Genomic DNA, 27,245 nt, shown 5'->3' on the forward strand with positions numbered 1-27,245 from the left:
TTGGTTGATCATATGCAGGAATTAACTTGGAAGGTAGCTGACCTCTGTTGCACTTTGTCAGAATTTTCTGCTTCATGGCTCCGCTGGTGGGAGTCAGTCCAACCTTGAACCTAAGGTTGCACTTCCTGATCGGTTTTCAGCGGATGTGGATGACTTTATCCGCTTTAAAGAGTCATGTAAGTTATATTTTCTGCTGCGTCCATCTTCGTCAGGTGATGAAAGACAGAGGGTTGGTATAATCATTTCTCTGCTTAAAGGGGACGCGCAATTCTGGGCCTTTTCTCTGCCGCCCAGTTCTCTGGCCCTCCGGACGGTGGAGGAATTTTTAAAAGCCTTGGGATTAATTTATGATGACCCAGATCGGGTCTCGATGGCGGAATCTAAATTGCGTAATTTATCACAGGGTGAACATACTGCAGAGACTTAATGCGTTGAGTTTAGGAGATGGGCTACCGAGTCAGGGAGGAATGACCCCGCGTTACGTAGTCAGTTTTGTCAGGGGTTATCTGAGAGATTGAAGGATGCCCTTACTTTTCATGAGTACCCAGATACTTTGGAGAATGCAATGTCTTTGGCAGTACGGTTATATAGACATATTAGAGAGAGGTGTAAGGCTCCCTCCGCGCAAGGGATCCCTTCTGTGAGTGGTTTTGTCTCACCTGCTCCCCAGGGTGATATGACATGTAACTCTGGGGTAGGGGAGGAACCCATGCAGCTGGGTCAGGTATCTTTCCGGTCTGGTAGTAGAGACTTTAGGAGATTGGATAAATTATGTTACTACTGTGGGAAAAGTGGTCATTTTATTTTTGCTTGTCCTTTTGTTAAACCGCATGTTGATGAGAAAGAGAAAAAAAAACAACTTCCTGACTCTTGGTAGTGTGAATGGAGTGGTGGAGCAAGCAGGTACGCAAGCTCCCTGTAATACTCATTTTCTCCTTCCAGCTATGGTGGCGCTAGACTCAAGACATTTTTTTGTTGACGTATTCATTGACTGTGGTGCTGGGGTAAACCTTATTGAGTCTCTTTTTCTTCAAAGTCTGGGGCTAAGTACTTGCACATTAGAAAGAGAGATTCTGTTTTTTGCAATTGATTCTTCCCCTCTTTCTCAAAGGAGTCTCACTCATATTGCTCATGGTATTCAGTTAAGGGTGGGTGATTCACATGTTGAGATTGTCTTGCTTTGTCATAAAGGACTTGCCCGCTCCTATAGTCTTAGGGTTACCGTGGTTGACAAAACATAACCCAATTATAGATTGGCAAGAAAGACAGATCATTGGTTGGAGTGAATTTTGTTCAGATAATTGTCTTGGCATCTCTGGTGTGTCTACTACGGCTCTATCTCAGTATCTCTCAGATTTTGCGGATGTCTTTTTGGAGGGTGGGGCTCAGGAATTGCCCCCTCATCGTGACTATGATTGTCCAGTGAATCTCATCCCAGGGGCTAAGTTGCCAAAGTCTCGGCTTTACAATCTTTCTTAACCCGAAAAAGAGGTCATGCGGAAGTATATTGCCGAGAGTTTGGCAAAAGGTCATATTAGGCCATCTAAGTCTCCGGTGGCAGTAGGTTTTTTCTTTGTAAAGAAAAAGGATGGATCGCTGAGACCTTGTCTGGATTTCCGGGAATTGAACCGTATTACGGTCCGTGATCCGTAGCCCCTTCCTTTGATCTCCGACCTTTTTTATCAGATTGTTGGAGCCAAGGTGTTCTCAAAGTTGGATTTGAGAGGGGCCTACAATCTGATCAGAATCAAGGAAGGGGATGAGTGGAAAATGGCCTTAAACACGCACGAGGGTCATTTCGAGAATCTGGTTATGCCTTTTGGGTTGACGAACGCGCCAGCGGTATTTCAGGGATTCGTCAATGACATTTCCATCATTTTGTGGGGAGGGTCATGGTAGTTTACTTGGATGACATTTTAATTTACTCTCCTGATCTGAAGACCCATCAGGATCACGTGAGACAGGTTTTGACGATCCTTCGGGATAATAAATTATATGCCAAATTAGAGAAATGTGTGTTTTCTCTGCAGGAGCTTCCGTTTCTGGGATATCTGCTTTCTGACTCTGGTTTTCGTATGGACCGCGAAAAGGTCCGGGCGGTTCTGGAATGGGGCCGACCAGAGAATCAGAAAGCTTTGATGCGGTTTTTGGGGTTTACGAATTATCATAGAAAATTTATTTTACCATTCTACCATTGTAAGACCTCTGACTGATATGACTAAGAAGGGCGCCACGGTCTCTGTCTGTTCGGATGAGGCATTGCAGGCCTTTTTGACTATTAAGGAATGTTTTGCGTCTGCTCCCATTCTGGTGCAGCCCGACGTGTCTCAGCCATTCGTGGTGGAGGTTGATGCATCAGAAGTGGTCGTTGGAGCAGTGCTGTCGCAGGGTTCATCTCCTGGCAAATGTGTTCTGTGTGCTTTTTTTCCAAGAAGCTCTCAGTCGCCAAGAGGAACTATGATGTAGGAGATAGGGAATTGCTGGCCATTAAATTTAATTTAATTTGAGGAATGGCGTCACTGGTTGGAGGGGGCGTCTCACCCGTTACAGTATATACGGATCATATGAATTTGGCTTTCCTGCAATCTGCCAAGCATCTGAACCCTAGACAGGCCAGATGGTCACTGTTTTTTACCAGGTTCAATTTTGTGGTTACTTTTCGCCCGGGGGTTAAAAACATCAAGGCAGATGCGTTGTCTCACAGTTTTCCTGGGGGATGTGATTTAGAAGATCCTGCTCCGATTTTGGCTGATGGGGTGGTGGTCTCCGCTCTGTACCCCGAATTGGAGATGGAGGTGTTGGGAGCCCAGGAGGGGGCTCCTGGTTCTTGTCCCCCAGGGAGGTTGTTTGTTCCTGAAGGACTGCGATACAAGGTATTCAAGGAACATCACAATACTGTCCTTGCTGGACATCATGGTGGTAAGTCCACCTTTGACCTTGTGTCCCGGAGGTTCTGGTGGCCCGGGTTACGTAAGAGCGTTGAGGATTACGTGGCAGCTTGTGAAACCTGTGCACGGTCAAAGGTTGCTCATACTCGACCTGCTGGTTCACTTCTTCCTTTGTCTATTCTGTCTCGTCCTCGGACGCACTTGTCTATGGACTTCATTACGGATCTGAGTTCCTCCGGGAAAACAGTAATTTTGGTCGTTGTTGACCGTTTTAGTAAAATGGCTCACTTTATATCGTTAGCTAGTCTGCCCAATGCCAAGATTCTTGCGTAGATTTTTATTGATAATATCGTGAAATTGCATGGCATTCCTTTGGATGTGGTTTCTGATAGGGGCACGCAGTTTGTCTCCAGGTTTTGGAGGGCGTTCTGTTCTCGGCGTGGTATTCAACTTTCGTTCTCTTCGGCTTTTCATCCGCAGTCGAATGGGCAAACAAAGCATACTAATAAAAACCTGGAGACCTACTTGAGGTGCTTTGTGGCTGAGAATCAGGAGGACTGGTCCTCATTTTTGTCCCTAGCAAAGTTTGCTTTGAATAACCGTAGGCAGGAGTCCACAGGTAAGTCGCCATTTTTTGGCGCATACGGTTTTCATCCTCAGTTTGGTACCTTTTCTGCTACTAGTTCCTCTGGGATGCCAGAGGAGGAGAGATTTTCTTCTGCCTTGTCTTCTGGCAGAGGATCCAAGTGAATTTGGAGAAGATGGGTGAGAGGTACAGTACAGACCAAAAGTTTGGACACACCTTCTCATTCAAAGAGTTTTCTTTATTTCCATGACTATGAAAATTGTAGATTCACACTGAAGGAATCAAAACTATGAATTAACACATGTGGAATTATATACATAACAAAAAAGTGTGAAACAACTGAAAATATGTCATAGTCTAGGTTCTTCAAAGTAGCCACCTTTTGCTTTGATTACTGCTTTGCACACTCTTGGCATTCTCTTGATGAGCTTCAAGAGGTAGTCACCTGAAATGGTCTTCCAACAGTCTTGAAGGAGTTCCCAGAGATGCTTAGCACTTGTTGGCCCTTTTGCCTTCAATCTGCGGTCCAGCTCACCCCAAACCATCTCGATTGGGTTCAGGTCCGGTCACTGTGGAGGCCAGGTCATCTGGCGCAGCACCCCATCACTCTCCTTCATGGTCAAATAGCCCTTACACAGCCTGGAGGTGTGTTTGGGGTCATTGTCCTGTTGAAAAATAAATGATGGTCCAACTAAACGCAAACCGGATGGAATAGCATGCCGCTGCAAGATGCTGTGGTAGCCATGCTGGTTCAGTATACCTTCAATTTTGAATAAATCCCCAACAGTGTCACCAGCAAAGCACCACCACACCATCACACCTCCTCCTCCATGCTTCACGGTGGGAACCAGGCATGTAGAGTCTATCTGTTCACCTTTTCTGCGTCGCACAAAGACACGGTGGTTGGAACCAAAGTTCTCAAATTTGGATTCATCAGACCAAAGCACAGATTTCCACTGGTCTAATGTCCATTCCTTGTGTTCTTTAGCCCAAACAAGTCTCTTCTGCTTGTTGCCTGTCCTTAGCAGTGGTTTCCTAGCAGATATTCTACCATCAAGGCCTGATTCACACAGTCTCCTCTTAACAGTTGTTCTAGAGATGTGTCTGCTGCTAGAACTCTGTGTGGCATTGACCTGGTCTCTAATTTGAGCTGCTGGTAACCTGCGATTTCTGAGGCTGGTGACTCGGATGAACTTATCCTCCGCAGCAGAGGTGACTCTTGGTCTTCCTTTCTCGGGGCGGTCCGCATGTGAGCCAGTTTCTTTGTAGCGCTTGATGGTTTTTGTGACTGCACTTTGGGACACTGTCAAAGTTTTCCCAATTTTTCGGACTGACTGACCTTCATTTCTTAAAGTAATGATGGCCACTCGTTTTTCTTTACTTAGCTGCTTTTTTCTTGCCATAATACAAATTCTAACAGTCTATTCAGTAGGACTATCAGCTGTGTATCCACCTGACTTCTCCACAGCGCAACTGATGGTCCCAACCCCATTTATAAGGCAAGAAATCTCACTTATTAAACCTGACAGGGCACACCTGTGAAGTGAAAACCATTTCAGGTGACTTCCTCTTGAAGCTCATCAAGAGAATGCCAAGAATGTACAAAGCAGTAATCAAAGCAAAAGGTGGCTACTTTTAAGAACCTAGAATATGACATATTTTCAATTGTTTAACACTTTTTTGTTATGTATATAATTCCACATGTGTTAAATCATAGTTTTGATGCCTTCAGTGTGAATCTACAATTTTCATAGTCATGAAAATAAAGAAAACTCTTTGAATGAGAAGGTGTGTCTAGACTTTTGGTCTGTACTGTTTAAGCGAATGGCTGACAAAAGACGTGTGACTGGTCTGGACCTGTGTGTGGGTGATCTGGTCTGGTTGTCCACTAAAAATATTAAACTGAGAGTGCCATCTTGGAAACTGGGTCCAAGATTTATTGGACCGTACAAAATATCTGCGGTCGTCAATCCAGTAGCGTTTCGGCTGGATCTACGGCAGACTTGGAGGATCCATGATGTGTTCCACAGGTCTTTACTGAAAAAATATGTGACACCGGTGGAACCATCGCCATTGCCTCCTCCTCCTGTTCTGGTTGATGGAAATTTAGAGTTCGAGATCTCCAGGGTTCTTGACTGTAGAGTTCTTCGGGGTGCCCTTCGGTACACTGAAGGGGATACGGCCCTGAGGAAAGGATGTGGGTTCCGGCGCTGGAAGTCAGTGCCAGCTGACTGGGGAGGACTTTTCACAGATCCCACCAGGATAAGGTTGGTCCGGGGTGTCTGGAGGTCACCCATAGAGGGGGGGTACTGTCATGCCCTGCTCAGGCTACGTGCAGAGGTCTGCCAGATTAGCAGCATGTGTCTAGTCTTTTGTTTTGTTTTGGAGTCAAGCTAGATCCGCCTCCCTTCAGGTGCACTGGGTGGGGTCGTTGGTTTAAATTACACCCACTCCCATTGTTCCGTGCGGGTTATAGCTATTGTCTGCCTCTGCGAAAGCAAGGAAGGAAGGCTTTTGCTGCTCAGAAAAGCTAAATTGGTTGTTGTTTTCTTTTTGTTTGCTGTCTAGGCTGTTAGAGAGACGCCTGTCCCCTCCAGGTTCTGATGGAGCAGGCTGGCTCTATTCCCCTTCACCAGCTTATGGATTTTAGGGTATTTTCAGCCCAGGCACGAGGACACGTTATTCCCATCTTAAGGGTCTGAACGTGGGCATAGCAGTATAGGGAGAGCTGGTAGGGATGTGTCAGGAGGTGACCCTGATCCCCAGCTTCTTGCCTAGATACTTGTTTGTTTATTTTTCTGTGTATCTGATATCCTGTCCGCCGTGACAGTGTGCCTATGTTTAAATGTATTCATTCTATGTAGTGAATGTCTGTGTAGTGAATGTCTAGTGCTTATATTAATTGTTGTGTGACTGTAGGCCTGCATGGATACATGTACATGTAGATTGTATCTTCCTGTTTTTACTGTCTACAGAATTCCAGTTTCAATAAAAATAAGCAAGGCTACATTTTTATTAAGTCTTTTAAATTTATGCAAAATACTACATAAATCTGTCACGGCCCCTCCTGTGAGAGAGGTGAGAAGATCAGATAGGTCTCTCTGTTTTCCTCTATGTATGCTGTTTGGCAGGATCTCACCTCTCCTCAGGTGCCGCTTGTTATCAGTGATGAGGCTCTATTTAGATCCGCCTCACACTGCTGACCATGCGGTTGATAGTTTCTGCTTGGAGCTGCTAGTGCTGGTTTGTCTTGGATCTCCTGCTTCTCCTTACATTTCTAAGCTAAGTACTTGTTGCCTTCGCTGTTTCTCATTATCTGGTGTGTGTTGTTTCTAGGCCTCAGGGAGACCTAGGTTCCTTCATTCTGGAAGGAACCAGCTGTCTCATCCCCTGCTACCTATCCTAGGGCTCGTCAGTTTTAGCAGGGCTTTAGGTATACGGTGTATGAGTATTTCCACCATCAGGATCTGCTCATACTGGCAGGAGTTATGGAAAGGCATAGGTATAACTAGGAGGTCACCATCCCTCTTCCTTAGCTTTTGAGGCCTAGATTGTTGTCTATTCGTTGTGGTGTGTATTTGCTGTTTTCCCTTCCCTTTAACCTGTGACAAAATCTTTGTCTGGAATGTGGCAAAAGTAAATTATTTACATGTAGAAGACATGATAGCAGATCTCATCCAGAGGTGATAAACATCTCACAGTATAATCCTAATGCAAAGCAGCCCATTAATCTTTTATAGAGGTAAACAAAGACTTTCCTCCTTCAGTTTATACTCCTACCATGTACAATCATTAAGACAAGCAATTAGCAACATCTCATCTATTAGAGAGGTAATAACACTGCCGGACAACTAACACTGGACAACACAGTGCAATCGGATGTTTCAAAGCCATTAATTCAACTGCCACAAGGATTTAAGCATAAAAGAGGTTTAATTGGAAAGGTAAGTAAAGTAGCCTATGATTTCTGCAACCCTTTCACTACCTTACTCAAAAAATTAGAATGACTGCTATTATTTACTGAATCAGCTCATAAAAGATATTAATGTATAAATTATTCACCAGAAAATGCAAAGGTTTTAGAAAGCGAAATTACTTACCATTAAAATACAATTTCTTAAAGTTTAAAGTAATGCTATGATCTGGTCACTTTACTGTACTAGGTTATTATTTAAGCAGCAATACGCTATATAATATCATGATATTATCTATTGAGTCATGTATGCTATGGCATGCTGCTCAGCCCTATCCATAATGTGAGGTGAAATTGCAGCTTAGCTGCAATACCAGACATGGCATCTGGTCATGAGTGGTGCTATGTCAAAACTAAAAGGGGAACCTAGCTTTAATGAATGCCAAAGCCGCCTGCACTATTTGCAAATAAATGGGTTATCAAAGACTAATATAGACCTCCCAGCATGGCTGACTCACGGTGGAGATCATACTTAACATTTGGTTCAGTCTCTGTCGCTCCCATGGCAGCTTTATCTGTTCCTGCAGTGCTGAAAAAGATATGTGACCTCTGCCGCAGTGAACTGCTCCCCTTCGTTCACAACAACTGGTCCCTTGAATTTATGAAGTAAGTTCTAACAGTTTGCAATGAAGGACTAGAAAGTTGTAACCAGTAGGGCATGTCTAATACTGGCAGCACTGATTGGATAGTGTCATACTGTAACACCTATCTGGACCCTAATTACAAACTGCTAGCAATTCATTCATAAATTTTCAGATGGAATAAAAAATTAATGGCACAAAACAGCATCATAAGAACAGACGCTCCAGAATTGTTATTACATGGGGGATGCAATTAGTCACTAAAACAGACAAAGTTAGCAGAGGTGAGAGGTCCTCTTTAAAGACTTTTAAAGATTAAAATGAAAAAAATCCACTGAAACACAAAATAAAATAAATATATAAAACTACTGATTGCCATGGAAAGTGATCGGGTGGACAGAGATTTCTTCTGATTTTATTTTCTACTGTTCTTTATTACAAAAGAAGTACAAAATGAAAAAAAAAAAAAAGACCAAACAATCATTCAATATGAAATCAATTTAACTGAATCTAAATTAAAGCTACCAGTCAAAGTGAGAAAACATAACAAAACAGCGAACAGCAATTTGTGAATGTTTATAGGCCGTTCATGCAAATAAGCGTTAAGATGAAAACCATCTCTCAGAATCATAAAATTATCTCATCAAGTCAATAAACTCCATGTATTGCATCAATCCTAATTGCATCTGTGAAGTAATGACATTTTTAAAACATTTCTTAAATGTGATAGGATTAACAGACCCGCGTGAACACCCTTCCAATAAAAATCACCATTAGAAATGTTCGTGTTCACTGCTCACATATGCTACAAATCAAGCCAGTATATTACATTATTTATTCAAAGATGGGAAAATACATTGCAGAATCATAGATGAGGTCATGCAAATTAATGAGCAAGTTATTTATGACCAGACAAGAAAGCAGGGACAGTTTGTGTTAATGATAGACTTCGTTCTTGTATCATGTTGGCGTCTTCCAACCATCAAGCCTTGGCCTCATAGACCTTGGAGCTGAAGTGATCCACATACAAGACAAAGTTTACTATGTATACTCTGCTAAACTGTACGAGACCTGGCTAAGGATAAAGACATACATTATGTCCAACGTGAAGATAATTTAGCATTGTCAGATGATGTCTTTAACCCCTTAAGGACTCGGCCATATTTCACCTTGCGGACTTGGCTTTTTTTTGCAAATCTGACCAGTGTCACTTTAAGTGCTGAGAACTTTAAAACGCTTTGACTTATCCAGGCCATTCTGAGATTGTTTTTTCGTCACATACCGTATTTTTCGCCGTATAAGACGCACCGGCGTATAAGACGCACCTAGGTTTTTGGGGAGGAAAATAAGAAAAAAAATATTTTGAACTAATTGTGGTCTGTGGGTGATGCACTGTTATGGGGATCTGTGGATGACGCACTGTTATGGGGGATCTGTGGGTGACACTTATAGGGGATCCTCTCTGGATGGCGCTGTTATGAGGATCTGTGTATGACAGTTATGGGGGGGATCTGTGGATGACACATATATAGCATCTTATGCTATGTGTCATCCACAGATCCCCTCCATAAGTGTGGGGGTCGCATTTGCTTTTATAATGGGGGTGGGGGTCGCATCTGCATTTATAATGACAGCGGGGCCCGTGCAGTGACTGTATTCTACTACACGGGCCCCGCTTACTGTACAATCATATCCCTAATACCGTAGTTAATTGTTGTGTGCACTGCATGTAAAAGCATAATGAGCGATGATGAGCGCTATTACTTACAATTAGAAGCGCTTGCCGTTCGGAGCAGAGAGGAGGGAGGAGGCAGGCCGGGAGGACGGGCGCTGGCAGTGTGAGTCATCCGTCATGCGCCCACGCCGCCTGCTTCATTCATGAAGCAGGCGGCGCAGGCGGCGCAGGCGCGTGACGTATGACTCACACTGCCAGCGCCCGTCCTCCCGGCCTGCCTCCTCCCTCCTCTCTGCTCCGAACGGCAAGCGCTTCTAATTGTAAGTAATAGCGCTCATCATCGCTCATTATGCTTTTACATGCAGTGCACACAACAATTAACTACGGTATTAGGGATATGATTGTACAGTAAGCGGGGCCCGTGTAGTAGAATACAGTCACTGCACGGGCCCCGCTGTCATTATAAATGCAGATGCCGCCCCCAGCCCCTCCTCCCTCACAGCTGATATACCCGCCGCACGGCATCGCGGCGGGTGTATCATTGAAAACTAAGCAAAATCGGCTACATTCGCCGTATAAGACGCACTGCTATTTCCCCCCCACTTTTGGGGGGGAAAAAGTGCGTCTTATACGGCGAAAAATACGGTAATTTACTTCATAGCACTGGTAAAATGAAGTCAAAATTATTTGTATTTATAAAAAAAAATACCAAATTTACCCAAATGTTTTTTAAAAATTGCTAATTTCTAAGTTTCAATTTCTCTACTTCTATAATACATAGTAATACCTCCAAAAATTGTTATTACTTTACATTCCCCATATGTATACTTTTTGGGAATGATATTTTATTTTTTGGGGATGTTACAAGGCTTAGAAGTTTATTCTAAGCCTTTATTCCATTCTGTAAACTATACCCCTCAAGGTATGCAAAACTCATTTTACAAACTTTGTTAACCCTTTAGGTGTTTCACAAGAATTAATGGAAAATAGAGATACAATTTCAAAATTTCAAATTTTTGGCAGATTTTCCATTTTAATAATTTTTTTCAAGTTACAAAGCAAGGGTTAACAGCTAAACCAAACTCAATATTTATGGCCCTGATTCTGAAGTTTACAGAAACACCCCATATGTAGTCGTAAACAGCTGTACCGGCACACGGCAGGGCGCAGAAAGAAAGGAATGCCATACGGTTTTTAGAAGGCAAATTTTGCTGGACTGTTTTTTCTGACACCATGTCCCATTTGGAGCCCCCCTGATGCAGCCCTAGAGTAGAAACTCCATAGAAGTTACCCCATCTAAGAAACTACACCCCTCAAGGTATTCAAAACAGATTTTACAAACGTTGTTAACCCTTTAGGTGCACTACAAGTGTTATTGGCAAATGGAGATTAAATTTTTGGCAAATTTTCAATTTTAATCAATTTTTCCCAGTAACAAAGCAAGGCTTAACAGCCAAACAAAACTCAATATTTATGGCCCCAATTCTGTAGTTTACAGAAACACCCCATATGTGGTCGTAAACAGCTGTATGTGCACACGGCAGGGCGCAGAAGGAAATGCCATACGGTTTTTGGAAGGCAGATTTTGCTGGACTGTTTTTTTTTTTTACACCATGTCTCATTTGAAGCCCCCCTCATGCACCCCTAGAGTAGAAACTACGGGATAGTGTGGCAGTATTGTGGGTACTAGTTTAGGGTACATATGATTTTTGGTTGCTCTATATTACACTTTTTGGATAACAAGAAATAGCTGCTTTGGCACAGTTTTTATTTTTTGTTATTTACAACATTCATCTGACAGGATAGATCATGTGATATTTTTATAGACCAGGTTGTCACGGATGCGGTGATACCTAATATGTATACATTTTTTTTTATTTATGTACGTTTTACACAATGATTTCTTTTTTGAAGCAAAAAAAATCATGTTTTAGTGTTTCCATAGTCTGAGAGACATCATTTTTTCAGTTTTGGGGCGATTACCTTGGGTAGGGTATGATTTTTGCGGGATGAGATGACGGTTTTATTGGCACTATTTTGGGGTGCGTGTGACTTTTTGATTGCTTGCTATTAGACCTTTTGTGATGTAAGGTGACAAAAAATGGTTTATTTAGCACAGTTTTTATTTAACATTTTTTACAGTGTTCATCTGAGGGGTTAGGTCATGTGATATTTTTATAGAGCCTGTCGATACAGATGCGGCGATACCTAATATGTATACTTTTTTTAATTTATGTACATTTTACACAATAATATTTTTGAAACAAAAAAAAATCATGTTTTAGTGTCTCCATATTCTGAGAGCCATAGTTTTTTTTAGTTTTTGGGCGATTATCTTAGGTAGGGTCTAATATTTTGCGGGATGAGATGACGGTTTGATTGGCACTATTTTGGGGTTAAATTGACTTTTTGATCGCTTGCTATTACACTTTTTGTAATGTAAGGTGACAAAAAATGGTTTATTTAGCACAGTTTTTATTTTTTACGGTGTTCATCTGAGGGGTTAGATCATGATATTGATGATTGGTGATATTTTTATAGAGGCGGTCGATATGAACACAGCAATACCAAATATGTATACTTTTTTTTATTTATGCAAGTTTTACACAATAACAGCTTTTTTAAAACCAAAAAAATGTTTTAGTGTCTCCATATTCTGAGCCATAGTTTATTTTATTTTTTGGGCGATTGTCTCAGCTAGGGGCTCATTTTTTGCAGGATGAGGTGACGGTTAGATTGGTACCTTTTTGATTGCTTGCTGTTGTACTTTTTGTGATGTAAGGTGACCAAAAAAATAGTTTATTTAGCACTGTTTTTAATATTACATTTTTACGGTGTTCATTTGAGGGGTTAGGTCATGTGATATGTTTATAGAGACGGTTGATTCGGACGCAGCGATACCTAATATGTATTTTTTTCCCCCCTATTTTTTAAACTTTTTTTTGCACTTTATTTTTTGTCCCACTTTGGGACTTGAACTTTTGGGGGTCTAATCCTTTACAATGCATTCCAATACTTCTGTATTAGAATGCATTGGCTGTATGAGTAATACTGTGTGTATTACTCATATAGCTTACGGCCTGTGAGATCCAGCCGTCACCAGAAGGCAGAGCAATGCCTCAGGAAGGCATCGTGCTGCCTTCCATGCCATCGGGTCCGCCCTACAGCCCCATGGGGACCAGATGGCACAACCGCCACCGCACCAGGTAAAAGCAGCAAACCGCAGGTCTGAATTGACCTGCGGTTTGCGGCGATCGCCGACATGGGGGTGGGGGGGGGGGGACCACGGGACCCCCCTGCACATTTAGCCAAGGTGCCTGCTCAACGATTTGAGCAGGCACCGGGTTCCGATCACCGCCCGCCGGGCGGCGGTGATCGGAACTATACATGACGTACCGGTACGTCATGGGTCCCTAAGGAGTTAAGTAGAATCAGTTCAATCGTCAACTGTTGCTCCACCTTTAGTATACCACGACCTGATTCAGAACCTCACTCAGGCGCCATAATTATATCCACATAATCCACTCAGTTGTATTAGTCTCATTCAAATGGTTATTCGTGAGGTATAAATAATACTCACTATTTTGAAGCTTTCCTTGTATTTTTCAGTCCTTTTATTTTTCATATAAATAAATCACTATAATGCATAGTAATCCTAAGAGCGCTGAACTGATTGCTACCCCATGCTGCGTGACGTTTTGGGGGTCACGCCCCCTTAATCACGTGTGCCTGTGGGTTGTAACCATGTGCTTTAAATACAATCTCTTTCCATCATCATCATTTCATATTTACATATATTTAGGCCTCATGCACATGACCGTTGTTTGGGTCCGCATCCAGGCTGCCGTTTTGGCAGCTTGGATGTGGACCCATTCACTTAAAGATGCGGACAGCACTCCGTGTGCTGTCCGCATCCGTGGCTCCGTTTCGCGGCCCCATATATAGCAGAGGCAATGAGGCAATTGAATGATAATAATGTATATAAAAAATTAAAAGGAGCTCCTACTTCTATATTCATGAAGGAACTTATATTATTGAATTAGTTCATTCAAAGTGGAATTATAGAAGAAAAAATTGTGAATACCCTAATATGTGAAAGTCCAAAAGTGCCAATACTATATTTATTGCCTAAAATCCATAAGGACAGATTGAACCCCCCTAGATGCCCTATAATTTCCTGTATTGGTTCATTGTTGCAACCTATAGAAATTTATGTAGATTCCTTCTTACGGAGATAAGAAAATACACTACAGAGATGTCTATCTGATACTACAGATTTTTTGAGACAGCTAGAAAAAGAGAGATCTGATAATGTCACCTTTTTATGTACATTAGATGTACAGAGTTTGTACACTAATATTCCCCAACATGAAGGACTCCAATGCATAAGGCCTCATGCACACGACCGTGCCATTTTTGGCGGTCAGCAAACCGCGGATCCGCAATATACGGAACGGGCGGCCCATTGTAAGAAATGCATATTCTTGTCTGCAATATATGGAACGGGCGTGCCTTCCGCAATATACGGAACGGGCGGCCCATTGTAAGAAATGCCTATTCTTGTCTGCAAAATGGACAAGAATAGGACATGCTATATTTTTTTTGCGGGGCCACGGAACGGTGCAACGGATGCGGACAGCACACAGAGTGATGTCCGCATCTTTTGCAGCCCTAGTAAAGTGAATGGGTCCGCACCCGAGCCGCTAAAAATGCAGCTCGGATGCGGACCACAAAAACAGTTCTGTGCATGAGGCCTTAGGGAGATATTGATGTAGGATGTCAGTCTGGACAACTGCATGATCGCCTTGCTGATGACATTATTGAGTTAATTGTTACAAAAAATTAATTTAGATTTAATGAAGATCATTACTTGCAGATGCAGGGGACTTCAATTGGCGCCAAGATTTGCAAATATTTTCATGGCGGCATTTAAGAATGAGCATATTTTTAATAATGGAAAATTAGAAACATCATCCACATGGCTACGCTATGTGGATGATATATTTCTACTGTGTAAGGGTGCGGAACAGTCACTGATGGAATTCATTGATTATCTCTATTCCTGCCATGAAACTATAAAATTTCAATTGCACTATCACCCTAAGGCCTCTTACATACGACCGTGTGTCCCCCGTGGCCGTCTTGCGGCCCGCATACGGCGGGTCCGCAATACACAGGGCACCAGCCGTGTACATTCCGCATCACAGATATGGACCCATTCACTTGAATGGGTCCACAAATCCTAAGATGCGGAATGGAAGCACTATGGAATGCTTCCGTGGGGTTCAGTTTCGTGCTTCCGTTGCACAAAAAAATAGAACTTGTTCTATCTTTTTGCAGAACAGACGGATCGCGGGAACCCATTCAAGTGAATGGGGTCGCGATCCGCATGCGGCTGGCCGACGGTCAGTGCCCGTGCATTGCGGACCGCAATTTGTGGTCCGTAGCATGGGCACGGCCAGCACACGTTCGTGTGCAAGAGGCGTAATAATATACAGTTCCTAGATGTTGAGATTAAGAAAGGAAAGGAGACAATGGGAGATTTAATACTACACTATATACCAAGCCAACTAATCAAAATAATATATTGCTATATTCTAGCTATCACGCTCCACACGTATTCAAAAAATATATACCAAAAGGTCAATTGATTAACAATTGATGCAAAACGCATCACTAAAACAGACCACAAGTATGACAAGCATAAAAAAACATTAGCTAAAAAATGTAACGATTGCGGTTACCCAGGGAGCTTGATTAAAAACATTAGTAGTGAAGTAAACAAAATTTCACGTGAAGATCTATTAGTCAGAAAAGAAAAAAAGGCCAAGGATAATCGCTTCGTGTATATAGGGACCTATGATAGACATGCGACTCCCATAAAAAAAATGCTATAAATATATATTAGGGATTATTAAATCATGATTTAAAAAATGACAATTTATTTAAAGAAAAACCTAGTTTTTTTTAATATCAGAAAGGTAGAACTGTAGGGAATACACTTATCAGAGGTGACATCAGAACAAAAAATAAATAAAAAATAAACAGATGTTTTTAGCTGCAAGGAAGAAAGGAACCTTCCCATGTTTATCCTGTACTAACTGTCATTTTAAAAGGAGATTCGAAATATCACCCAAGACAGGGATATAAAATCCCAATGCGCCATTTTACTACATGTATGACAAAAAATGTTGTTTACTGCATTCAATGTCCATGTAGTTTATGGTACATCGGACAGACAAAAAAGAGATAAAGGTACGATTAAACGAACATAAATCTAATATTAGATGATATATGGAAATGCAGGAGGAGAATGCAGGTGAAACAAAGGAAAACAAGAAGAGCGAAACTACATTGTTGCAACACTGTTATGAAATGAAACATAAATGGCATGCTTTAAAATGGCTAGTGCTTGATTGCATTAATGAAGGTACTAGGCAGAAAATAAACAGATTTCTACAATACGAGACTAGATGGATAATGAAAATGGAGACACTATATCCTAAAAGGTTAAATGAAATTTGCAATTTTAAGGAATTTCTATGATCAGTATCTCAGTTAGTTTACTTTCACACTTGCGTTAGGAGCGGATCCGTCTGGTGTCTACACAGACGGATCCGCTCCTATAATGCAAACGATGGTATCCGTTCAGAACTGTCTGAAAGTTAGTCAGACGGATCCGTCCAGACTTTGCATTGAAAGTCAATGGGGGACGGATCCGTTTAAAATTGCACCATATTGTGTCAATGTCAAACGGATCCGTCCCCATTCACTTACATTGTAATTATGGATGGATCCGTTTGGCTCCGCACGGCCGGACGGACACCCGAACGTTGCAAGCTGCGTTCGGGTGTCCGCCTGCTGAACGGAACGGAGGCCAAACGGAGCCAGACTGATGCATTCTGAGTGGATCCGCATCCACTCAGAATGCATTGGGGCTGTACGGAACCCACAAGCGGAACCCCGAACGCAAGTGTGAAAGTAGCCTAACTGGTTTTAAATGCAACCAGTGGTGTGGCCGTGGGAGGGGCGGTGGTGGTGCTGGAGCACAGACAGCTGTGGTCCTGTCACTCAGCTCCCTGCGCTCTGTCTGTCTCTCTGGCACTGAATGGTGAAGCAGGAAGACTTAGGCACAGATCACACTGCCGGCCTGTGTGGGCAGAGCCTGCAGTCTGTAAATCTGCATAAGCTCCGCCCACACAGTGCTGCAGAGCGATCTGTGTCTGTAGGGGAGAGAGGACTGTGAGCTTCAGGAACGGGACAAGGTGAGTAGGTACTGTGTTTTTTTTGTTTTTTTTTAACAGAGGGCATTTCTACCATGGGGGGCACAGAGGGTATTTCTACCATGGAGAGGGCACAGAGGGCATTACTACTACAAAAGGGGCACAGAGGGCATTACTACTACAAAAGGGGCACAGAGGGCATTACTACTACAAAGGGGGCACAGAGGGCATTACTACTACAAAGGGGGCACAGGGCAATACTACTGCAAAGGGCGTTACTAGTATTAGGTGGGTACAATGTGCATTACTACTATAAATGAGATACAATGGGCATTATAACTATGAAGTGGGCACAATGGGCATTACTACTGTGAAGGAGGCACAGTGAGCATTACTACTATAAAGGGGACACAATGGGCATTACTACTATTAAGGGGGCACAATGCGCATTACTACTATTAAGGGGGCACAATATAGCATTAAGGGGGCACAATGTGGGCATAACTACTGTGAAAGTTGTACAGTGAAGGCATAACTACCTTGAAGGGGCACAAAATGGGAATAACTACCATGAGAGGGCACATATTACAAAACTACAGTACTGTAAAAAGTTGTACGAGGACAATACTACTGTAAAGGGGGTACCATTTTTTTTTAAGTATTAGTGGGGGTTGCCAGAGAAAAGACCCGCCGGGGGGGGGGGGGGGGGCAAACACCCTAGGCATGCCACTGAATGCAACATAAATATTTTATGTATATCTGAAAACTGAAGCTATAAATGAATATATGTAAATGTGAAATGATGATGATGGAAAGAGATTGTATTTAAAGCGCATGGTTACAACTAGAGATGAGTGAATTTCATGTTATGAAATTCGTTCACACTTCGTTTGGTGGTTAAAGCAGAATTGCGTTATGGATTCTGCTACCATGGACCATAACGCAATTCTATGACGGAATGCATAACGGAATGCCTTTAGAGGCATTCGATTATTCATTTCGTCATAATAGAAGTCTATGACCTGCATAATGGATCCGTCCTGTTTCCATTATCCAGGAGAGGACTCCTGCATGTTGGGAAGAAGAAGACGCTGCGGTCCCTCTCCTGCGGACTCCATATTGGCCAGCCGCACACCCTGCCAGGAAAGGTAAGTATTACAGAGGGGCGGGAGCAGTGCGGGACATGGCATGCAGGGACTGATGGAACTGGGCAGTGCCGTACATAGAGAAGTGAGGGCCTCATAGAAAGGATCTAACCAGGCCCCCCCACACAGGACAGAAGGGTTTTTGCCTAAACCCCTTTCAATGACCCTTGGGCCATTTTTTCACTGCCTCATTTGCTAAATGTTTTTCCTTCAGAGGGTAGAACCCTGACCAAGTTTTTACCTCCAGTAGAAGAGGAGATAATCCGAACTAAGACTGGGCCCCTCTTGCCTTGGGCCCCATAGCAGTCGCATGGTCTGCTGCTATGGTAGTTACGCCTCTGGCACTGAGGGACATGGCATGGAGGGACTGATGGCACTGGGGATCATGGCATGGAGGGGCTGATGGCATTGGGGGAGTGGGGGACATGATGGCATGGAGGGGCTGATGGCACTGGGGGACATGGCATGGATGGGCTGATGGCACTGAGAGACATGACTTGGAGGGGCTGATGGCACTAGGGGAGTGGGGGACATGATGGCATGGAGGGGCTGATGGCACTGTGGGACAGGATTTCATGGAGGGGCTGATGGCATTGGGGGAGTGGGGGACATGATGGCATGGAGGGGCTGATGGCACTGGGGGACATGGCATGGATGGGCTGATGGCACTGAGAGACATGATTTGGAGGGGCTGATGGCACTAGGGGAGTGGGGGACATGATGGCATGGAGGGGCTGATGGCACTGTGGGACAGGATGCCATGGAGGGGCTGATGGCACTGTGGGACAGGATGTCATGGAGGGGCTGATGGCACTGTGGGAGTGATGGACATGATGGCATGGAGGGGCTGATGGCACAGAGGACTGAAGACATGGGGGTTGATGGAACTGGGGGGAGCTGATGGCACAGAGGACTGATGGCACTGGGGGAGCTGATGGCATGGTGGCTGATTATGGCAATGGAGGGGCTGATGGCACTGGGGAACATGGCATGGAGGGGCTGATGGCACTGTGGGACAGGATGTCATGGAGGGGCTGATGGCACTGTGGAAGTGATGGACATGATGGCATAGAGGGGCTGATGGCACTGGAGGAGTGGAGGACATGATAGCATAGAGGGGCTGATGGCACAGAGGACTGAAGACATGGGGGTTGATGGAACTGGGGGGAGCTGATGGCACAGAGGACTGATGGCACTGGGGGGAGCTGATGGTATGGGGGCTGATTATGGCAATGGAGGGGCTGATGGCACTGGGGAACATGGCATGGAGGGGTTGATGGCACTGTGGGACAGGATGTCTTGGAGGGGCTGATGGCACTGTGGGACAGGATGTCATGGAGGGGCTGATGGCACTGTGGGAGTGATGGACATGATGGCATAGAGGGGCTGATGGCACTGGGTGAGTGGAGGACATGATGGCATGGAGGGGATGATGGCAGTGGGGAATATGGCATGGAGGGGCTGATGGCACAGGGGGAGTGGGGGCATAATGGCATGGAGGGGCTGATGGCACTGGGAGAGTGGGGGACATGATGGCATGGAGGGGCTGATGGCACCGGGGGACATGGCATGGAGGGGCTTATCGCAATGGGGGACATGGCATGGAGGGGCTTATGGCACTGGGGGACATGATGGCATGGAGGGCCTGATGGCACTGGGGGACATGATGGCATGCAGGGCCTGATGGCACTGAGAGACATGACATGGATGGGCTGATGGCACTAGGGGAGTGGGGACATGATGGCATGGAGGGGCTGATGGCACTGTGGGACAGGATGTCATGGAGGGGCTGATGGCATTGGGGGAGTGGGGGACATGATGGCATGGAGGGGCTGATGGCACTGGGGGACATGGCATGGATGGGCTGATGGCACTGAGAGACATGACTTGGAGGGGCTGATGGCACTAGGGGAGTGGGGGACATGATGGCATGGAGGGGCTGATAGCACTGTGGGACAGGATGCCATAGAGGGGCTGGGGGACATGGCATGGATGGGCTGATGGCACTGAGAGACATGACTTGGAGGGGCTGATGGCACTAGGGGAGTGGGGGACATGATGGCATGGAGGGGCTGATAGCACTGTGGGACAGGATGCCATAGAGGGGCTGATGGCACTGTGGGACAGGATGTCATGGAGGGGCTGATGGCACTGTGGGACAGGATGTCATGAAGGGGCTGATGGCACTGTGGAAGTGATGGACATGATGGCATAGAGGGGCTGATGGCACTGAAGGAGTGGAGGACATGATGGCATAGAGGGGCTGATGGCACAGAGGACTGAAGACATGGGGGTTGATGGAACTGGGGGGAGCTGATGGCACAGAGGACTGATGGCACTGGGGGGAGCTGATGGTATGGGGGCTGATTATGGCAATGGAGGGGCTGATGGCACTGGGGAACATGGCATGGAGGGGCTGATGGCACTGTGGGACAGGATGTTATGGAGGGGCTGATGGCACTGTGGGACAGGATGTCATGGAGGGGCTGATGGCACTGTGGGAGTGATGGACATGATGGCATTGAGGGGCTGATGGCACTGGGTGAGTGGAGGACATGATGGCATGGAGGGGATGATGGCAGTGGGGAATATGGCATGGAGGGGCTGATGGCACAGGGGGAGTGGGGGCATAATGGCATGGAGGGGCTGATGGCACTGGGAGAGTGGGGGACATGATGGCATGGAGGGGCTGATGGCACCGGGGGACATGGCATGGAGGGGCTTATCGCAATGGGGGACATGGCATGGAGGGGCTTATGGCACTGGGGACATGATGGCATGGAGGGCCTGATGGCACTGGGGGACATGATGGCATGGAGGGCCTGATGGCACTGAGAGACATGACATGGATGGGTTGATGGCACAGAGACATTGCTTGGAGGGGCTGATGGCACTAGGGGAGTGGGGGACATGATGGCATGGAGGGGCTGATGGCACAGAGGACTGAAGACATGGGGGTTGATGGCACAGAGGACTGAAGACATGGGGGTTGATGGCACAGAGGACTGAAGACATGGGGGTTGATGGCACAGAGGACTGAAGACATAAGGGTTGATGGCACAGAGGACTGATGGCACTGGAGGTGGATGATGGCACAGAGGACTGATGGCACTGGGGGGAGATAATGGTATGGGGGCTGATTATGGCACGGGGGGGCTGATGAGTTTTTATAAAGGAAAATGTTCTTTTAATTAGTTTTTTTCTTATTAGAGTACTCGATTAATCGTTGGATTAATCGATAGAACACTTGAGTACTAAAATAATTGATAGCTGCAGTCCTAGGCCAGTGCCCCATCTGCTTTGGTATCTGCTGATGCAGTGAGTTGGTTAGGCCCAAAATGTGCCAGAGTTAAGCCCAGCTCGGCTGCCTATACCTCTGCGTGAGTATCTCTTATCTGGCAGTTTTCCTCCATGGTGCCGGGAGACAAAAGCATTGCCTTGTGCATGAACATAAACAAATGTAGCAGGCAAATACACACATAGGTTCCACAGCTCTATACAACCACATAAAGCGGCATCATTCCATTCAGTGGGGAAAACAGAGGTGGCAGCCATCCACCATGGCAGGAGTTCCATCCTTCTCACAGTCGACCTTGCGGCGACTTGCATCTGTAAATGTGCCATGGCTCGGAGGAGTGGAGCAGAAGGGCAATCCTCACATAAATGCTCCCTAGTGGAAGTTATAGGAGAGCACACCCTTTCTTTCCTCAGGGTACACCCTAATGTTGGGGATCCTGCCTGATTCTCACATGCTGGAGGTCCAAGGCAGACCTCCGGGACGTCAGGGAACCGGTTTACAGGTAAAACAGAACAAGGATACAGACGTACACACAGGCGCACTACACGGAGCAGCGGTTGTGGACCCACTGCGCCACTGACTGTCTATACTTTGGAGGGGCGTGACTAAGCAACACCTGGTGTTCACTAGAGCCTCCGATAGCGAGGATAGGCTTGGGCCGAAGGTAGTTGCCAGGATCTACTCCAGAGCGTAAGCCGAGTCAGTGGCAGCTGGTCCAGACAGACCAGGAGCTACCTGAATTAGGTACTGGCAGGAAACAAACATATGGGCACAGACAGATACGTAACCAGGAGCAAAGGAATACATGGATTGTGACAGAAGCAGTTACCTGCGCCGCAAGCAATAGAAGCTAAGTGGCCCCAGGCAGAGCTGCACAGGACAGAGATACCAGGCACAGAACAGGCTAGAGCATAGACAGAAGCAGTTACCTGTGCCACAAGCAATAGGAGATAAGCGGCCCCAGGCAGAGCTGCAAGCGCAATCCCCCTCCGGGGACCTCAGGAACCCTCTTCCGAAGGCAGACATGGACAGAAGCCATGCGCACTACAGGACAGACATGGGACAGGATACAACGAAAGCAGCTAAGCATTGCCAGGCTCTCAGATGTAGTTACGCACTGCTAGGCGATACACAGAACAGAACAGGATAACAGACCATAACATGAAACATCAGACAGGGCAGATACAGATCAGAACATAACACATGATGCAAAACTAGGCAACACCATGCAGAACGGTAGATGGAAAACCCCCAGGAACAGAAGCAAGGTGCTACATCTAGCAGACAAAGACTGACCACCAGAACCACAGCTCACAGGTCTATATAGCTGGGTAACGAGGCACCTGGCAAGAGACACCCAGGCACAGCAGAAAGGGGGAGTTAATCCCATCAGAACCATAGCTCAGAACAGGATACACAGATACATAACCGGGCGTTGCCCCTGGCAACCAGCATACATGGAGACACCCGCAGCCAGTACACCAGAGCACAACTAACTCGGCACCACAGACAATCAGAAGCATCACGGGGAAACCACCTCCTGTGACACCGCAGAGATGGGCAGAGCAACATACACAGGCGGTTCACAACAGACCCCGCAGCCAGCACTCAGCCCCTAGCAACCAGCCTGTACAGGATTTCGACCAGCAGCCAGCACTCAAGGGCGCATGCAGCCAGCCTATACGGAAAACGTCACCGTGAACCGCACTGTGAGACTGATGGTAGTTAGGGTGCTCTTTGTGGGTTTGGTGTGGGTGCAATACAGGAGATATAGGTGCTGTGGCCGGTGTATGGTGCTGAAGTCAGTATCCAGGCCAGTTATAGAAAATAAGTATCAGTTAACTAAAGTGCAGAATGGGAGTTGTAGCATCTAAGACTGCCAATAACGTTCTTGCAATCATGGCTATGATTAAGATACAGTGGACGAGAACATGTCCAAGTATGAAGGGTGTTTTAGCAATATCCCTCTAATTGCAGTAAAATCTATATCAGTCTTAAAAAGCAAATACCTTACTGACTCCAGTGCTTGGTCATGCAGATTCTGGACCTTCTATTTCTTACTCTTACTTTATTTCTGGAGTACTGTAAAGTAGAGTTGGCCGTCTCTCTGTGGATCTCTGAGATATGGTGATTCTCTGAGATGAAGGCCTAGTTCTTTGAGGAGTGAGCACATGTAGTGTCCTTTCACTTTCTCCACTAGGGGAAAATCTAAGGGCTGTTTCACATGAGCGGATGCCGTGCGTTACATCCGCTGCGTGAATGACAGCCAAGACCCGCTGTGGACAGCAGAGACATGGAGCATTAACATGATTGATAATGCTCTGTGCCTCTCTGTGATCTTTTTACTACAAAATCACGGTGAGATAAAGTTGTGAATAGCAGCTTTACTTTGCATAAACGTTCTCCAAAACGGTTTAAAGCCTTTGTCTTGGTCCCAGCAGGCTTTAGCATTAAAACTAAACTAAAAGGTTTCACGCTTTTGCCTCCATGGCCAGCAGAGCTTAAGGTGCTCTGGCTGGCGTGGGCACGTCCAGCAGACGTGCTTCGGTACACCCTGCAAACGAGTGATACGAATTAAGTCCGGATGTGTTCAGTTAAAAATGTGCGATTTTCGCAAACAAGTTCATTCAGCTTTGCCTGCGATTGCATACAGATGTTCAGTGTTTTTTGTGTGCGGGTGCAATGCGCATTGATGCGTTTTTCACGTGCGTAATAAAAAACAGAAGGTTTACAAACAACATCTCTTAGCAAACATCTGCGAAAAACGCAGCGCATCCGCACTTGCATGAAAAGCGCAGAATATAGAACATGCTGCGATTTTCACGCAATGCACAAGTCATACGTGAAAAACAATGCTCATGTACACAGACCCATTGAAATGAATGGGTCTGGATTCAGTGCATTGCACCCGCGCAGAAAACGCGCTCGTCTGAAAGGGGCCTAACTCCCACTGGTCTCCACCCTTCCTGCAGGAAGTGGGACTCACCCACTCCCCACAAAGTGGGGGTTAGAATGGAATGGAAGGTTCCATTCTATCTAACTAATGCTCTGCCATGTTTGCTGCCACCTGCTGGTGAACAGGGCACATTACATTTGAACAGTTACATAACATTAGAAATGCACAGTGTGGTGAACCTGGAACAGAATGAATAGCTGACATTAATGTTAGCAGACACAAATAGGATCTGGGTGCAGGAATGGTCACATATCTAGCAATAGCTTTTTCTCCTGTCAACTATCTCTCCCAACTCCTTTTCATACATGCATTCTTGGTTTGGCTGAGAAGTGAGTATGAATATGTTTTCAGTGGAGAGGGAGGGGAAAGCCACTGCCAGTCACTTGTGGTGGTGACTTATCTGCCAGGAGAACAAAAGGATTGGTCACTGAAATTCAGCAATACCGATCTTTTTCTCATCATCTTGGAGAGTTCGGAGCTCCGCATACACATTAGGCTGTCGGCTGATCCCACCAAACATGGTTGGTTCAGCCGACAATAGTGTAATCTGTATAGGGTCCTTAAGAAACAGCTGCATAAAACAAAAACATCAAATAAATCCTAGATTTATTTTAATTTTTTTTATTTCAATTTAGGAGTAAAAGTTAATGGGAATATGTGACCAGCGACTTCCCTATCCAGCTGTTTGCAAAGACATAGCGGTGGTTCACCTGATTAAAATACTGTTTCTTTTGTTGATCGGAGGCTCCATTCCCAATCTATAATATTTTAGTATAATAACTCGGGAACGGAGCCTCAGATCAACAAAAGAAAAATAGCGTAAAACTCAGCTGTGTGTCTATGTAAACAGTTTAATAGGAATGTCGCTGCTGACAGATTCTCTTTAACCCCTTAACCACTTCAGCCCCCCTAGCTTAAACCCCCTTAATTACCAGACCACTTTTTACAATTCTGCACTACACTACTTTCACGGTTTATTGCTCAGTCATACAACTTACCACCCAAATGAATTTTACCTCCTTTTCTTCTCACTAATAGAGCTTTCATTTGGTGGTATTTCATTGCTGCTGACATTTTAACTTTTTTTGATATTAATCAAAATTGACCGAAATTTTTGCAAAATAAATAAAAAATGTCACTTTCTGTTGTAAAATTTTTCAAATGAAACTGAATTTCTATATACATTTTTCTCTACATTTATTGTTCTACATGTCTTTGATTTAAAAAATGCAATAAGTATATATAGTGAGTTCATGGAAGTTTTTATTTTTTGTCACAAGTTAGCGGAAGTGGAATTTTTTTTTACAAAGTCTCATATTCCACTAACTTGTGACAAAAAATAAAATTTTAAATGAACTCACCATGCCACTCACAAAATACCTTGGGGTGTCTTCTTTCCAAAATGGGGTCACTTGTGGGGTATTTATACCGCCCTGGCATTTTAGGGGACCTAAAGCGTGAGAAGTAGTTTGGAATCCAAATGCGTAAAAAATGCCCTGTGAAATCGTAAAGATACTCATTGGAATTTGGGCCCCTTTGCGCACCTAGGCTGCAAAGAAAGTGTCACACATGTGGTATTGCCGCACTCAGAAGAAGTAGGGCAATGTGTTTTGGGGTGTATTTTTTCATATACCCATGCTGGGTGAGATAAATATCTCTGTAAAAGACAACTTTTCCCATTTGTTTATACAAAGTTGTCATTTGACAGAGATATTTCTCTCACCCAGCATGGGTATATGTAAAAATACACCCCAAACCACATTGCCCTACTTCTCCTGAGTATGGCGATACCACATGTGTAACACTTTTTTGCAGCCTAGGTGCGCAAAGGGGCCCAAATTTCAATGAGTACCTTTTAGGAGGGCATATTTAGGCATTTGGATTCCAAACTACTTCTCACGCTTTAGGGCCCCTAAAATGCCAGGGCAGTATAAATACACCACATATGACCCCATTTTGGAAAGAAGACACCCCAAGGTATTCTGTGAGGGGCATGGCGAGTTCATAGAAGTTTTTTTTTTGGCACAAGTTAGCGGAAAATGTTTTTTTTTTTTTTTTCTTACAAAGTCACATATTCCACTAACTTGTGACAAAAAATAAAATTTTACATGAACTCACCATGCCCCTCACGGAATACCTTGGGGTGTCTTCTTTCCATAATGGGGTCACATGTGGGGTATTTATACTGCCCTGGCATTTTAGGGGCCCTAAAGCGTGAGAAGAAGTCTGGAATCCAAATGTCTAAAAATGCCCTCCTAAAAGGTACTCATTGGAATTTGGGCCCCTTTGCGCACCCCATTTGGAATTTTTTTCCCGGCTCCCACTACATCATATGCAAGATTAAATGGTGGCGTTGGAAAGTACAACTTGTCCCACAAAAAGCAAGCCCTTATATGGCTATGTGAACAGACAAATAACAAAGTTATGGCTCTGGGAAGGCAGGGAGCGCAAAACGAAAATGCAAAAAAAAAAAAAAAGTGCTTAAGTGCTTGTTTGTATATACCTTCACTTCTCTCAGCAAGCTTCACACTATTTATATATCTCAATACAATATTTTAAATTTACCTTGCATGTTGGATAATTGTAGATATGATTAGGACCGAGAAGCCATTTGTCAATGTATCCTGCAGCTCCTCCTGTACAGTTTGAATACTGACCATAGTCACCAATTCCACCAGGACCGAGGTAACCACTAAAGAAATAATAACAATAGCTGTATTTGCCATACATATTTCCAGACACAATATTTTTATTACATGTACTGTATGTGAGAATTTTTTAGATTAGCCATAAAGGTTTTGTGTAGCGACCCCCTGAGAAGCTAGTGCAGAAGATGGGAGTTGTAGTGGCCCTGATGAGATGGTGTTATAGTGTTGATCGAGCACAAAAGTGCTCTGGCCAAACACATTAGGATGCTCGG

At 44.7% G+C, this 27,245-nt stretch overlaps 1 protein-coding gene across 1 annotated transcript in view; it reads right to left on the reverse strand.

Annotated features, from left to right (window-relative positions):
* The window catches only part of LOC122942431 (heparan-alpha-glucosaminide N-acetyltransferase-like), a 458,936-nt gene that overhangs the window by 262,425 nt on the left and 169,266 nt on the right, over window positions 1–27,245 (reverse strand). Inside the window, exon 7 of the mRNA XM_044300048.1 lies at window positions 26,891–27,017. Coding sequence (XP_044155983.1) covers window positions 26,891–27,017 — 127 coding nt within the window. The remainder of the gene's footprint in view (window positions 1–26,890; window positions 27,018–27,245) is intronic.

This window comes from Bufo gargarizans, chromosome 6 (assembly GCF_014858855.1).
Source record: "Bufo gargarizans isolate SCDJY-AF-19 chromosome 6, ASM1485885v1, whole genome shotgun sequence".
NCBI lineage: Eukaryota > Metazoa > Chordata > Amphibia > Anura > Bufonidae > Bufo > Bufo gargarizans.